This window comes from Ambystoma mexicanum, chromosome 1q (genome assembly GCF_040938575.1).
Source record: "Ambystoma mexicanum isolate Mex_15411 chromosome 1q, UKY_AmexF1_1, whole genome shotgun sequence".
NCBI classification, from domain to species: Eukaryota; Metazoa; Chordata; class Amphibia; order Caudata; family Ambystomatidae; genus Ambystoma; species Ambystoma mexicanum.
The window spans coordinates 102,743,312-102,756,898 of NC_090922.1; the positions used below are offsets into that span (position 1 = coordinate 102,743,312).

General features: G+C 47.0%; 1 protein-coding gene across 5 annotated transcripts in view; it reads left to right on the forward strand.

Annotated features, from left to right (window-relative positions):
* PIEZO1 (piezo type mechanosensitive ion channel component 1 (Er blood group)) overlaps positions 1–13,587 on the forward strand; it is a 960,480-nt gene that overhangs the window by 557,972 nt on the left and 388,921 nt on the right. For 4 of the 5 annotated variants that reach the window (XM_069635852.1, XM_069635881.1, XM_069635871.1 and 1 more), the window contains exons 9-10: positions 3,943–4,114; positions 11,590–11,688. In XM_069635852.1, coding sequence (XP_069491953.1) covers positions 3,943–4,114; positions 11,590–11,688 — 271 coding nt within the window. The remainder of the gene's footprint in view (positions 1–3,942; positions 4,115–11,589; positions 11,689–13,587) is intronic. The other variant, XM_069635891.1, reaches the window with a different exon arrangement.

Below are 13,587 nucleotides of genomic sequence, written 5' to 3' on the forward strand. Positions count from 1 at the left end.
CACTCCCTTTCTTTGGCCCTTTATTCACTGTTCCGCCCAGAGTCTACAATATCATGCCTCTACTTTCTCTCCGCCCCATTGCCTACTTTCTTCATTCTCCTGAGCACCACTATTGCCCTTTCTATTTTTGACCTTCACAATACCTCCATTCCTCACCCCTTCGTTCCTATTATCACCACCATCCCTACAGCTTTCACCCTCTATTGCCTCACCCTTTTGGGTGTTGCTCCTCCCCTGGCTACTTCCAATCTCCCTTTCATCGCCCAGTTATAGTTTCACAATCAACGATTTCTAGGTCTCTCCCAGCTTCCTTACCCCTCTTACCTTCCTCTTCCATTTCGGCACCACCCTCTTTCCCTTCTCTTTCCTGCTCAATGATCTGTAGGTCTCTCTCCCACCTCAGGGAATTCCCTACTTTCTCAGTAATATTCCAACCTTTATAGCGATCGCACTCCTGCTCCTCTCGCTCCAACTCTCTTGACTCCTTGGTTTCTCCCTCGCCTCTCGGGCTCCGGTATTACCCAGCCGATTTCCTCTTGTCTCCTGGGTCTTGCTTATCCACTTGCTCTCTCCTCAAACCGTCTTCAAGCTAACCCCTGTCTCCACTCCCCAGCTCATACTCCAAACACCTACACAGCCAGACTGAGCGAGTGGTCTTTCATAGGGCTTAAGCACCACCTTCAAGCCTCTCTGGAGAAGGGGGAATTGTGTATTGGCTGGGGTGGGGACTGGCAATCGGGCTTCAGCCCTGGAGATGACTTACAGCTCCAACTTGGAATTTGCATGTCCCGCCTCTTAACTGGTCCACTCTGCCTGCCACACCATGGCTCTGCCTGGCAGCTTCTCTGGGTTAAGGGAACTCTGGTGTGTCTCTTCGGGCAAGGTGGTGTGGGAGTTTGCTGGGGATGGCTTCCAGTTCAAATGTTGGGTGGGCCTGTCTGGTTGTCACGCCCATACGCTCCCCCTCTACGTTGGCTTTTCTGTTCTTAACTGTGCGTGGATGGCTGGATTGATGAATTCAGGGGTCCCTCCCAAGGTTTCTATGGGATTATTGCACTTGCCCAAGGGCAGCTGAGAATGCAGGTGTTGGGTGTTTGTGCCGGCCCACCGTTCTTAATTCCCTTAAAGGAGGAGTGTCTATGGTGGTAATGTGCCTGAAGCCTACCCTTAGATGGGGCCTAATTGGGATTGACAAGGCAGATCCTCCCCAAACTACCCAGACACATCAACCTTTAGCACATGGCCCACTTGGCCACCCACTGCATTCCTCCAGAGTGAGGAAGTAGGCTCTGTAATAATACTGAAAAATGGGCTCTGTTTGTGAAATTCTCTTTTACCCATGCCCTGTATATCCCAAACCAATGTCCATGTGCACATCCAACCTCTCGCTCTTTAATCTCTATTCCACAACCTGCACTTACAGACCCACATCCCGAGTCTGACTCGCAGCCTCCATGCGCCCTTAACCATGCCCTGTGCAATGCGTCTCGTGGCACACCTGAAGACTGACAATATGGAACCTCAGACATGCCCTGCACACCATCGTCTACCTTTCAAACACACTTGGTTATTGTTTACCTGGTCCTACCTCCATCCTGCATATATTTAGCCATGTTGTACGTGGCCTCCACCACACTCTGCACACTGTCAGCCAGCACATATACACCCTCAGCTGCACTCTTATGCAGTTGTAGGAGTGTTGTGTGGCAGCCATCTATGCCATGAATATCTGTTGAGCAAGAGTTATTGCTTGCATTCTTAACACAAATTTTGGGAAGCAAGATCACGCCCAGTCTAAGTAGGCAGTTGCCTATGTGGCGAACCAGAAGTAAGACTCGGCCCAGAGGACATTTTTCAACTTAAAGTTTATTTTAAATGAAAAGAAAAGGCCTCACTCGACCTAATGCTAAGCAGGGTTTCCCTTCCTAAAACTAACGCGCTCGTCAGGATGTCCAGTAAGACCAATTCCGTCCTAACCTGTCCAACGTATTGGCCTTACCATTAGACAACAAGAAACAAACGGAGAGACGGTGTTTTCGGACTGGAGGTCGTCAATGCTTCATAGCGGACCCTCTCTCCTGCAGATCATCTCAAATTTAAAATGTTCGTCCAAGGACGCGGTTCCTGGCCTGAGTCCCCACAGTGTCTTTCAAAAGAAGAAATCGAAAGTTCAAATTCACAAGCGATATCCGCTTCCCTTGTTACAAAGTGATCATCCAGTTCATGAAAGGTTTTCAAGTACTGTCATGGAATAATGCAGTTCAAAAGAGGTTTCAATGCTTCGATCGAAGGGGCTACTCGATCTCCCCCCTTCCAAGAATGCTGTATCTCAATGCCCCGCTCAAGCCTTCATCCTCCAGGGCAGCGTGGGCGTGGCATTGTTCAATTCTGTCCTTTGGCTCTCTTGGTCTTCCATATCGTCTCGGGAGGATAGCTCAGCGGCAACGTGCTCGCCTTGAAAGCAAGACGACTGGAGCACCACAGGTTTGATCCCCGGGTCTGCACTTAGAAACCTCTGGGTATTAAGCGCGTTATAAATAACCTATCATATCATATCATACCATACTCTTGGCTGCTCTCGTTTCACTCTGGACACTTTGGTCCCTACTCAGATTGCTCACAGGCTTTCTAGCCGGTGAATGACTCGGGGTTTCAGCCTCCCCCGCATTGTTCTACCGCCCACCTCCCTTTTTCATGGAAGGCCAGCGTACCTTTTCTCTCGCTGTGCTTCTGCCAGGAGGGCCGGTGCTTCTGAGGGCAGCAGCTTTAGTCTCTGCCTGCCGCACTAGCAATTCTTGTCTCTGCGACCTTCTATGGGCCTCGTCAGGGCTTGAGTCTCTCTCCCCTTCTGCGACTCTTGGTACGGAGGCTGAGGAGCTTTCACCCCCAGTGTTCCTGGATTCAGCAGTATTTCTGAGGCTGTTGGCCCACCACGTCCTCCCGGTGGTTCCGCCTCCAGGTGGCCTGCATTCAGCTCATCGGTGGCAGCGTCCGCTCTTCGCATCTCCTCCCCGGGCATTCAGATTGGCGGCAGGGAATCTCCTCCTTCAGGTGGTGGTTTTGTGGGTTCTATGTGCATCTCTGCAGAAAGAGACGCTTTCTCGCTGATTTCGTAGCGAGTCTATAGAGGGTTCATCAAGAGGGTTAGAAAAAAAAAGGCCCCTTTGCCTTTACAACCTCTTGGGTTTCATCTAGGTGGAGAGTCCAATCATTGGGGGTTATCTTACTCTGGCTTGGGAGGTCTCATTCCCTAAGTGGGGGGGGGGACCCTCCCAATAAGGTCCTGCTTGCCCAAACCCCAAGGGGAGGGCCTTACGGAGCAGGCTCACCTCCCTAGCCTCAATGGTTTGGCTCCCCCTTGCGGAAATGGGATGCATTTCCCAGATTCGCCACACCGGTTACAGAGTGCCTGATAACCCGCTACACTGCCCCACTTAATGAAATAATAGTGCAAGCGCTGCGCGGTTTTGCGAGCAGCCCAAAGCCACGGGATCTATAGCCTGTTTCTCTGATCCGGTGGTATCTTCCAATGCGGTCAATACTGACGCAAGGGAAAAGCATAGAGCCTGCTGCGCTACTTACAGAGCAGGATCCCCGACCTGGAATTAAGGAGCCTCCCGTTCTGTCGTTAGTGGGAACTGATGATAATTCCAAAAGTGGCTTTTTGATGGCTGTAGGTGTAACTGATCTTTTTTTTGGGACTGTTTTAATGAAATAATGTGAAGTAATTAGATCTCGTTGGAGCCCAGTAAGTAACCATTCCCTCTCTGTGTATAGTTTCCATTTGTCAATGTTTTCTTGTTTTTAGAAATTTGCTCTACTGGTTCGATTTATGCATGCTGTGTCGATGCTAATGATTTAAACAAGCATATATACACCCAACAATGGAAACTGATCAATTAGAAGTTCCAATCTTAACTATGGGGGGGATTCTTTTTGCAGGTTATTTGGCCTGAAGAATATCATTCTGTACACAAACTGCACCAGCCCCAATGACCTTGTCCTCAACGTGAGCCATGATTGGCCAGTCTACGTGAACCCCGGGGTCCTGCTGCTTCTGTACTTCACCGTGGCCTCTCTGCTGAAGCTCAGGAAATGGGAGCCCAGTGCCCAGGTAAGTGGGCTCCAGGGAGCAAGCATCCTGGAAGGAGAGCTTTCTTTGTACAGGCCACCTTACACCCTCATCAGTTCCTAGACTATGTCCTTCTACTGTTTTGGCAGCTTGGACATGTGTGCCAACCCTCTCCTGCGCGCAAGTTTATATACCCGTGGGAGCCGGTGTCTGCATTTCCATGTTCATTGTTTCCTATTTATGTGTTTTTGTTTTTATCGAACGCCTTGCTTTCAGATGCAAAGATTTTCTCTCTTGCATTTTATGGTTGTGTTGCCTTTTATGTATTCTTATCAATGTAAACACGCAGATGCCGATCAGAAGTTAATGAACTAAATGCGAGGCTGGCTCTTAGATCCTATTGATGTCTGATGGGAAAAGCTTGCATTTTCATGAAACCTTTTTCACCCATCAATGTAATCGCATAAGTCACCATCCACAAAAATTAAAAATAAATATTGGTGGGGGGAAAAGCAGTTGCAGCTACATTTTGAGGCATCTCAGTCAGGACCACAGAAAGGGTGCATCTGAAATAGTGCTCCAAAGACCCTACTGGAAGGATACATATGTGATGGTCTCCCTAAATGGCAGGTGAAAGAAAGGTTGAACATCTAACCCAGTTTTCAACATATATTGAAGTCTGTCCAGTGAATCCCAATTGAATTTCTAGTCAGGGGTTGCAGGTTGGATTTCTGCCCCCATAGATACCTTGACATTTCAATATCTCATTTTTGCTTCTCAAACATTTTCATCGGTGGTTCTATGGATTTGCCAAACTAACTTGGATTTACCTGGTAAATCTGTTTCTTGAATACTGCACTGCTATTTTAGGCGTTAGTTGTACCTTTTTGGACATTTGAATAACAAAAGAGACTGTTCTGTGAATGGATCCCGGGTAAAATGTTAGTGTTACTGGAGAAAAGCCATCAAATGCCACCATCTTCTATTTCCTTCAGTTGGGTGAGACGCATGCATGGCATTGCTTGGCACTGCCAGTAATGTGAATGAACACGTGGCAAAGCTCACATGGAGCAAGGAATTCTATTCACTGAAAATACACAATCTCTGCTAAGATCACAAACGAACCCATGTAAACAAAAGAAAAACCTCTTTCAAAGCCGATGAAGAAAGTTCAGTAGGATGGAGACTGTCGTAATGATCCAAAACTTTAAATAAAAAATAAAAAAGTCTTTGGTCTTTTTTGGTTAACTAACCATAACAACGGACATGCCGACGGCATCACGTATCACATCACCCGTGAAACCATAAAGATATCACCCACCAATAGGGTGACCCTGTGCTCTGTCTGTAGGGAACACATGTCACGGTACTCAAACATGGCCTTTTTGTCATGTACCGGAAGTCGAGGCCACACGCTTTATGACCTTCAAACATGCCCTTTATTTGGAGGGCAAATTGCATGCCTGTTGGCTTGCCTTGTGTTTCTGTGTCACAGAGGGGCCTTTGGCACTATGAGCATGCCTGCCACATGCTACATGCATGGGGCTAGGCCACACGCACTATGCTGTCCCCATGTGGTGCAGCATTCTGCGGCTTTGGCACACCGGGCATTGCCTGCCACCTCAGCTTCTATGTGGAGTGCCACCGCAAGGGCCACGGATTGGGCTGCATTCTATTGTGCTTTTGTTTGCAATTTAAGATGTCATCAGTGATGACTTTGGTTATGACATTTGTTGATTTAAATTCAATTTGTTCAGCATAAATAATGTGAAAACCTGATCCACAATAAACACTGATCAATTGCATGCAAGATGTACAGTTGGACTTTCCCATTCTTCTGTTTGGCAAAGAAAAGCACTTGCCACAATAAACTGGCCAGTTCCTTTAATGGATAATGGGCTTGAACCCCCAGTTAATGCAAAGGAGGGAATTAATATAGAAATGACCAGCGTTGTGAGACTAACCGAAAACTCTTGACACAGAAATGATAGCTGAACACATTAATTAAATGACATGGTGGGTGGCAGGACAACTGTTCAAGTAAAGACCTAACTGCTAAACAAAATGGCTCCTCTGTGTTGGGATCATGGAAGGGAACTGGCCCTGCCCTCTTTAAGGATAAATTCATTTTAACGTGCACCCACCTTCTTCCTATCACAGCAACACCTACTTGACCCAGAGGTTTGAACAAAAATTTGAGAGAATAACTAATTTGATGGTGTCAGGATGAAGAATTAAAATCTGGGGTAGGCGCCTACTCTGACCTAGTTTCAAAGTTCATGTGGCCTAATCTAATATTCAAATTTTCAGGGATATGGCACCCAGCTCATGTCCGGTCTCTTTCTGTCTTGTACATATAGCACCAAGAATGCATCTTCGGTGCTTTTAGTTCCAGTCTGGACCCTACTGGGCCACAGGCTGCCATCTGAGGACCCTCTGTGTAGAACAATATCTCCTAGCAAGGACCTTTTCTGCTCCATTGCCTTAGGAGATACCTTACCAGTAGAAATGTTGCCCACTGCTGTCAGACTATCACTGTTGTTTTACCCGCAAGTATTACTTCCCCCCATGCCAGGATTGTTGTCAGGTTTAAATTACCATCAGCCACCGTGTGGGGGTTACCCCTCCTGGGCTTGAGCACTCTTCAGGTGCTTGTTGTCCTCTGGGGCCTGGCTCCTTCCAGGAACCGAGATAAACCCTTCATTAGTCTCTCTTCTCTCTCCATGGTTTTGTCCCTGCCAGGGCCTGTTTTAATCCTAAAGTAGCTTTAGGGCCTTTTTCTGGATTATCCTGTAGATGGATACACGTTTCCTGAGATGTGTAGTCTATCTTTCCCTTTGCTTTGTAACATCAATTTTAATGACTGTGTTTAAAGCGGCACCAGCGGGTTGTTAAAAAAACAATGCCCGCTTGTCAGGCAGAAGGTTCGAGGTGCACAGTCCGATTATGGTGGGAGCAGACTCTGCATTGGCTGCCCAATGAGTGCCCCATATAAGGTGATATGGAAAAAAACACGCCAAACACTTGTTTCCTCCACTTGAATTCCCCCCCCCGACCCCCCACGTGTCCACTGGGCCTTCCTATTCCTTTGTCTTCCCGAGCATTTGCCCCATCCCGGATGGGCTGCTCAGCACTTGATTCCTACATGAACAGGTCCTTCACCAACAGCAGTCCAAAGGCGACTTCCCCCGGAAAGATCCGTCCACCCACAATGGGGAGGCAAGAACCCCCAGTACGCCAGAATGGAGAAGCCAGAGGAACGCAGCCTGCCCGTGGGCTGCTCCAGCATTGTACCGTCCCACACCTGACGGTCTCCTACGCTCTACAGGTGAAAACCGGCATCGACATCCCTCCTGGCTTGGGGGCCCACAATAGGTTCCTCTTCCCCAGGACCCCCAACAAGGGCAAGATGGGCCGCCCGACTTTGCTAGGAACCCCCACCTCCTTGCTCTGGTAGCACCCTTTCACTCTCTTAATATAGTTATGCCCCCAGGCATAGGGTCCGTACTGCACCAACTGGTGACTTTGTCACAAGAGATGAAGTTGGGGATACACGGGGAAGTGGCTGGTGTTTATCAATGTAAATCAACAATTCTACAAGATTTGATTCTCAATTTCTGGATTTGAACCCCCATTATGTGACAGAATGGTGATATAAGCCATCTGGAAGAACGAAGCCAACATCCTCCTGATTCTCTGTGCCTAATAAACAAAGACCGTGACCGTGAAGGCCATCGTCGACTGCACAGTACTTTCGTCTTGAGCAAGTGCTTCCAGTACATAGCACAGTACATAACCCCACATGCCTCCAAAGAGGCGTGAGCCGTCTCCCACTCAACATGTGCACCTCTGCTGATTCTTAGTTAGGTTTGCGCTACATAAAACCCCAAAACAAATTTGAAAAAATTGGAACTGGATCAACGATTCCTGGGGCTTCCAATCGCATGCAAACAATCATGGCGGGCAGCTCTCTGGTATGAAGTTAGGTGCAACCCGTGCATTTCCAGGTGTGTCATATTAGCCAATTATGGCCCAGTTCCATGCAAAATGTGAATATAAACATGAGTGAAAATTGGCATTAAGGCCAACACGCTCCTCCTTTTCCTCCCATTGGTCCTGGCTCCCACCTATACAGGTGTAAAGCTTTAAAGTGCCCCTGAAGCTGTGCCCCCATCTCCAACGCGTGTCTGCTGGAGTTACGCAAAGGCGATTCATGACAAATATTGACCATCTCCAAGTTCTTAGGAATGTGCTCTTCAAGCGCGGGTCTGCTCGAGTTCGGAAATGGCGGCATGCAGCAAACGCAGCAACTCCATGTTCAGTGCGTGGTGTGGAGCTTCCTGATTGCTGGCGTGCAACGTACATAACGCTGCAGGCCTGCCATTCACTGCCGGCTCTCTCGCTGTTGGGTTGCTTGTTCCCTCCTCCACTGCAAGGAGTTCTAGACGTTGTAGTCGTAAAAAAGAGGGAATGAACACTGGCCAAAGCAGGGCAGAGTAGTGGGGTGATAACAAGTGGTACTTGGCAATTGCAGCCAGGCACAGGTAAAAGGGACACAGACTCGGGTCCTCCAAACTTCCTCATTGCGTCTCTGGGGCAGGACAGAGTCTGCCAAACAACCTGTCAGGCCTCATGGCCCGGGCTGAGAGGGGTCTCTATTCCCGCCACTGACGAGGTGAGGTCCCTGACGCAGTTTTAAGAATTTAAGCTTTAAAAGAACTGTGTTAATGTTCGGAAATCGTATCCGACTCCTCAGTCTCATTTGGGCATGTTCTATAGACACGCTAGGCTCCAGGTTGGACGGCGCACACCCCGTTCCTGCAATGAAATGGTTAGCAAGGGATGCGTCTTTAGATCATGAGAGTTGAGGAGCTTAATGTGACACGCAGAGGAGTCTTGAAAAACACATTCTCATTGGTTTCCCAGGTGCCCACACCACCATGTGAGATCTCGTTGGCATATATTGCCCATGCTATAGCCATGGCCCTGTAGATTTGGAGAAGGGACATTATTGAGGTCATCAATTATACCGTTCATTGTGTCCTTGGGTAGGTCATGTTAGATCTTTCTGAAATGTGCATGGCGTGGGGAAGTTGGGGTTGCTTATCCAACTAACGGGCACATTTCATTATTATTATTTTTTTAATGTTTTTTAATTCTAACCAAACCCCCCTTGAACTGAGGATTTTCAACGTTTTTGTTTACGTTGGTACATATCTGACCTTCGTTTTTAAAATATAGTTCTGTGATCTTGATGGATTTTCGCTGGTACTGCGAGGTGTTTCTTTGACTGTGTCCCCTCCACAGACTTTGCAGGGTTTGGCCTGCAGACACGCTCCGCACACCGTTTAGTCTATTTTGGGCCACACCAAGTGTATTGATATTGCATGGCATACTCTCTGGGCACAGACTAGTCACTGTGACCAGGCTATGACAATGTCGGTAGCTCAAGGGCTCCACACGCCTTTCCCTGTAGTCAGTGTCTGCAAGGCTCATAGCCTCCTACTCAGGTGGAAGACCAAGGAAATTCAACCTAAACATGTCATCGCTTTTGGTACTCTTATAAATCTGTATTGTATTTTTAACACAGATTTTGGCACTAGGATCATTTTATATTTTAGGGTTACTGCCGCATTGGAAATATTTGAGATGTCGGCATCCGAATGGATTGGGCCCCTTTGTGCAACCAACCCTCGGCAACAAGATGGAGACCTGGCCCCCCAGCAGGTCCTGTGCTTGGTGTCTACCCAGGATCTCCCCACTCCACCTCTACCTCATTGAGCATCAAGGGGGTCCCCGCTATTTTGAATTAGTTGGGCAGAGGAAGCTCTCCTTTGCAGTCTGATATAACTTGATTGAAACTTGCGTTCATTGTGTGGGATCAACTCGGAACAGCGTCATTATGCCGCATCGCTCTGAGGAAGCCACTTGTGTGCAGAACTGCATATCTTTTCCAGTTTCCCAAAAAGGGGACCTCTGAGTTTGAAGAGTTCTACGTATAGCGCTCTTCTGCGCCAAGTCTATTCCAATGCGCAGCTCTTCGGAGTGCCCAGGAACGTCTCCCTCCCGCATGAATGCGCTCTTTCAGCTGCAGGACTAGCTTCTGTTCAACATACCTGGGGGAAATCTAGCTGCCACTTCCACTTGAAATTCAAAGAAGGGGATGCATTTGTATTTGAAGAACATGGATGTCAACTTCGATCAGTAACGACTTGCAGTAACACATTTACAGGTGAAGCGGGCCTTCCCGCCTTCCCGCCGCAGGGTGCCTGTAAGGTAGCGCAAAGATGAGATCACATGATGAGCCCGTTTCAGGGTGTGAAACAAAGTGGGACATAGATCAGGGACAAAACAAACTGAAAAATCTATATACATGAAAAACTGTTGACTTACAAAAATAACATTTACCTAAAAAGGGTGGGTCGGGGGGGTCTCATACTAAAGAGGAGCACTGTAGACATATACAACATTACATTATTAAGCGCCACATGATCTATAATTGATTGAAAGGTCTTTAGAAGGCGTCCAGTGAAAAGCTTGCCGCCAAAAAAGGCTGTGGTGTGCCCCAGTAAGTGTCTCCACTATGCCGCACAAGGGAGCATAGGTTGCAGGGGGTCTCCCGCTCCCCTTGAATGGGTCCGGGGGTTGCAGAGGTGTCCCTGGCATCCATTACATGGATGGCGGGGGGCCACACCACTGCCTTTTTTCGTGATGTATTGTGAAAACAGCCTTTTTGGCTGCAAGCTTTTCACATGGAACCCTATAGAAGGGTTACATACTTCTCATAAATTGACATCTTTAATTGATTCCCTCCCACCAGTACTATGTAGTGGATAAAGTGAAATATTATTATACTATATTTCCCACATGACCCTCACCCCTATTGGCGCTTTTCATCAGAAGTTATCACCCCAGAAAGCGGAGAAACGAGGAAAGCTTTGCCATGCACATCTTCAAGGAGAAATGCCCGGGTTGGGAGTAAGTTCCTCCATGGAAATCGGCCTACACATTCAATCAACTTGTGTGCCAATCCTCGCCTGAAACCCTCTGCTATTGGGGGGGTCTGAGTGGGGAGATGAGCACTTCTGCATCCATGGCACAGGTATTTTCAGACACTGTAACTTAAGAGTCTTTCATAGCTTTATTCTGATAGTCATATTTAAGGTTTGGGTCTGTTTGACCTAAAACATTTGATCGAATTTATTTGACTTTTTTTCGGTCTAAAATGCGTGGGGAGACCCCGCGCAACCTCCCACTTCCCCTCAACCTAATCTACACCCTTACCCTCCCATATATATATATATATATATATCATTAAATTTGACCGAAAAAAAGGTCAGAAGAAAATGGAACAAATGTTTTAGGTCAGTTATGCTAATACCATAGTTGACACTGCTTATTGATGTGGACCTGGTGTAGCGGGCTCTGTGGTTGAACCGGTATCTTCGCATGACCATGTTCCACTTGCTGTGTGACTAGTATTTGAGGCTGGCTCTGTTTGTGTCACAATTTAAAAGGGAAAGACTGCGGCGAGGCGACTGGCTGGGGAGCAGGTGGAGCTCACAGAGTCGGAGGGCTGGTCCAAGAGCAGGGACAACCTGGCAGAGGAGCGCAAGGTGAGCAAACGACTGAGTGAGAGGTCTTACAGCAGAAATGTGCTGATTACCAGTCTAATCTTGAAAAAAAAACAGGGCCTTTTCTCAACCGTAAACATTCCCCCAAAGGGCGACTTGGTAATTTCAGTCCTTTTTTTGTTTTAACAAGATTTTATTCTGAGGCAGAAACGTATGCATTCATGCACGCACACACGTGCACATACACGCCTATGTAATTCCAGAAATGTTAGTAGCAGTAGATACACACACACATATATATATATGTATATTGACTGCAAAAAAAATCACCATTTGGGCTATCATGTCTGCAAATTCGCTTGGCTACTGTGGCACCTTGAGACCTTAGTTAATATTCATAAAATAATAACAATTGTACCAGTTAGCCTCAACATATCAATACAGAAAAAATGTATGTTCTAAAAAAATACTCATGAAATCAATTTAAACATCACAGCACAGAAAAGCAGAATCTATAAAATTATACCAAACCAGCACCTTTAATCCATATAATGTTATTCCCAAATAAATGTCAGAGTCCATCAAAATCATACTCTGTCATGGGAGAAGACATTTGGGCAGAAAATTCCATAGCCTTCATACAAAATGTGTGAAAACATGTTGGGTCACACGTTCCGTAATAAGCCTGCAGGTAACACGCCAATCCTGAATTTAATGTATGCATATTTTAGCTCATAAAATAGTAGATATTGGTAAATCGAGCTTCACGGCTCTGACAAACCGGCGCCTCAAGGACACTTGGAGGATTCCAGGAAAGGGATTGTCTTCACTTCGCTGCCAGGATCAAACAGTTTGCAGAATAAATTGGTAGCCTTTCATCTGTTTTCAAGCGCTGAGTCTTCATTCGGGCTACTTGGTCTATTTAAGGATTAACTTCAGACACATATATTAAGGTTTAGCATCTCTTAATTTATCCCATCGGTCCATCTCATGATTTCCCGTCTTCTTGGCAGACCTCAAAGGTTTCTTTCAAAGCATGGCGGGCTCCAATACTTCCGGGTCATGAGGTTTCATAGGATGTTTCTTCTCATAGTTTCATACAATACTTCCGGGTCATGACGTTTCATAGGATGTATCTTCTCATAGTTTCATACAGTACTTCAGAAGAGGTTTAAGGATCCAGTTCGTGATACCAAAGCCTTTCACACGCCAAGCATTCCATAAAAGGCGTACTTCTTATGTTTTCAACTTCCTCAGATTCAGTGTCTCAAGCCAAGAACTTTTTTATAGTGCTTCCCAATACTTTGTCATAGACAACGGGACTCAAAGCAGCTCACCTTCTCATAGTGTTTGAGAACGCTTTTCTGAACAACCCTTTTGGACGCGTGTGCCCGTCTGTGCTTCTGCTCAGGGCTCCAACTCCCCCAAAGCTTCCATCGGCTGAGCCTGAGTCCGTTTCCTGCTCAGTGTCCTTTTTCACTTTTTCTGGGGTCAGTTATCCTCACAGACCAAGTCATTCCGGGACACACAGTCTGATTAGTTTGTAGTACCACTAACCCAGGTGACACTTCTCCCGTTGCTACTCGGTCCGGCCCTGCTCTAGGAACACGGCGGACGAGTCTCGTGATATCTTCCCATGCTATCTGACCAGCCAAAATATGTTCGCTCTCAAGTCTGTCTTGGAGGCATTGGGGAACTACACCGAGTAGAACACCCGTACATAAGCAATCCTGAAAGACATGGCAGCTTCTGGGGACCTTTTTCTGTCACGGCGTAGTCCAGGTTAAGAACCAGTTGTCACTGGCTGTGCTGCTTGACTACACTGGCTTCTTGTGGCGGCACAGGTGAAATGTAAGGTGTTTACTTTAGTTTACAAGATATTGCATGGACAAGTATCAGCCTACTTATGATGATTGCGAGGTTCTCCCCGGCCCGCGCGTT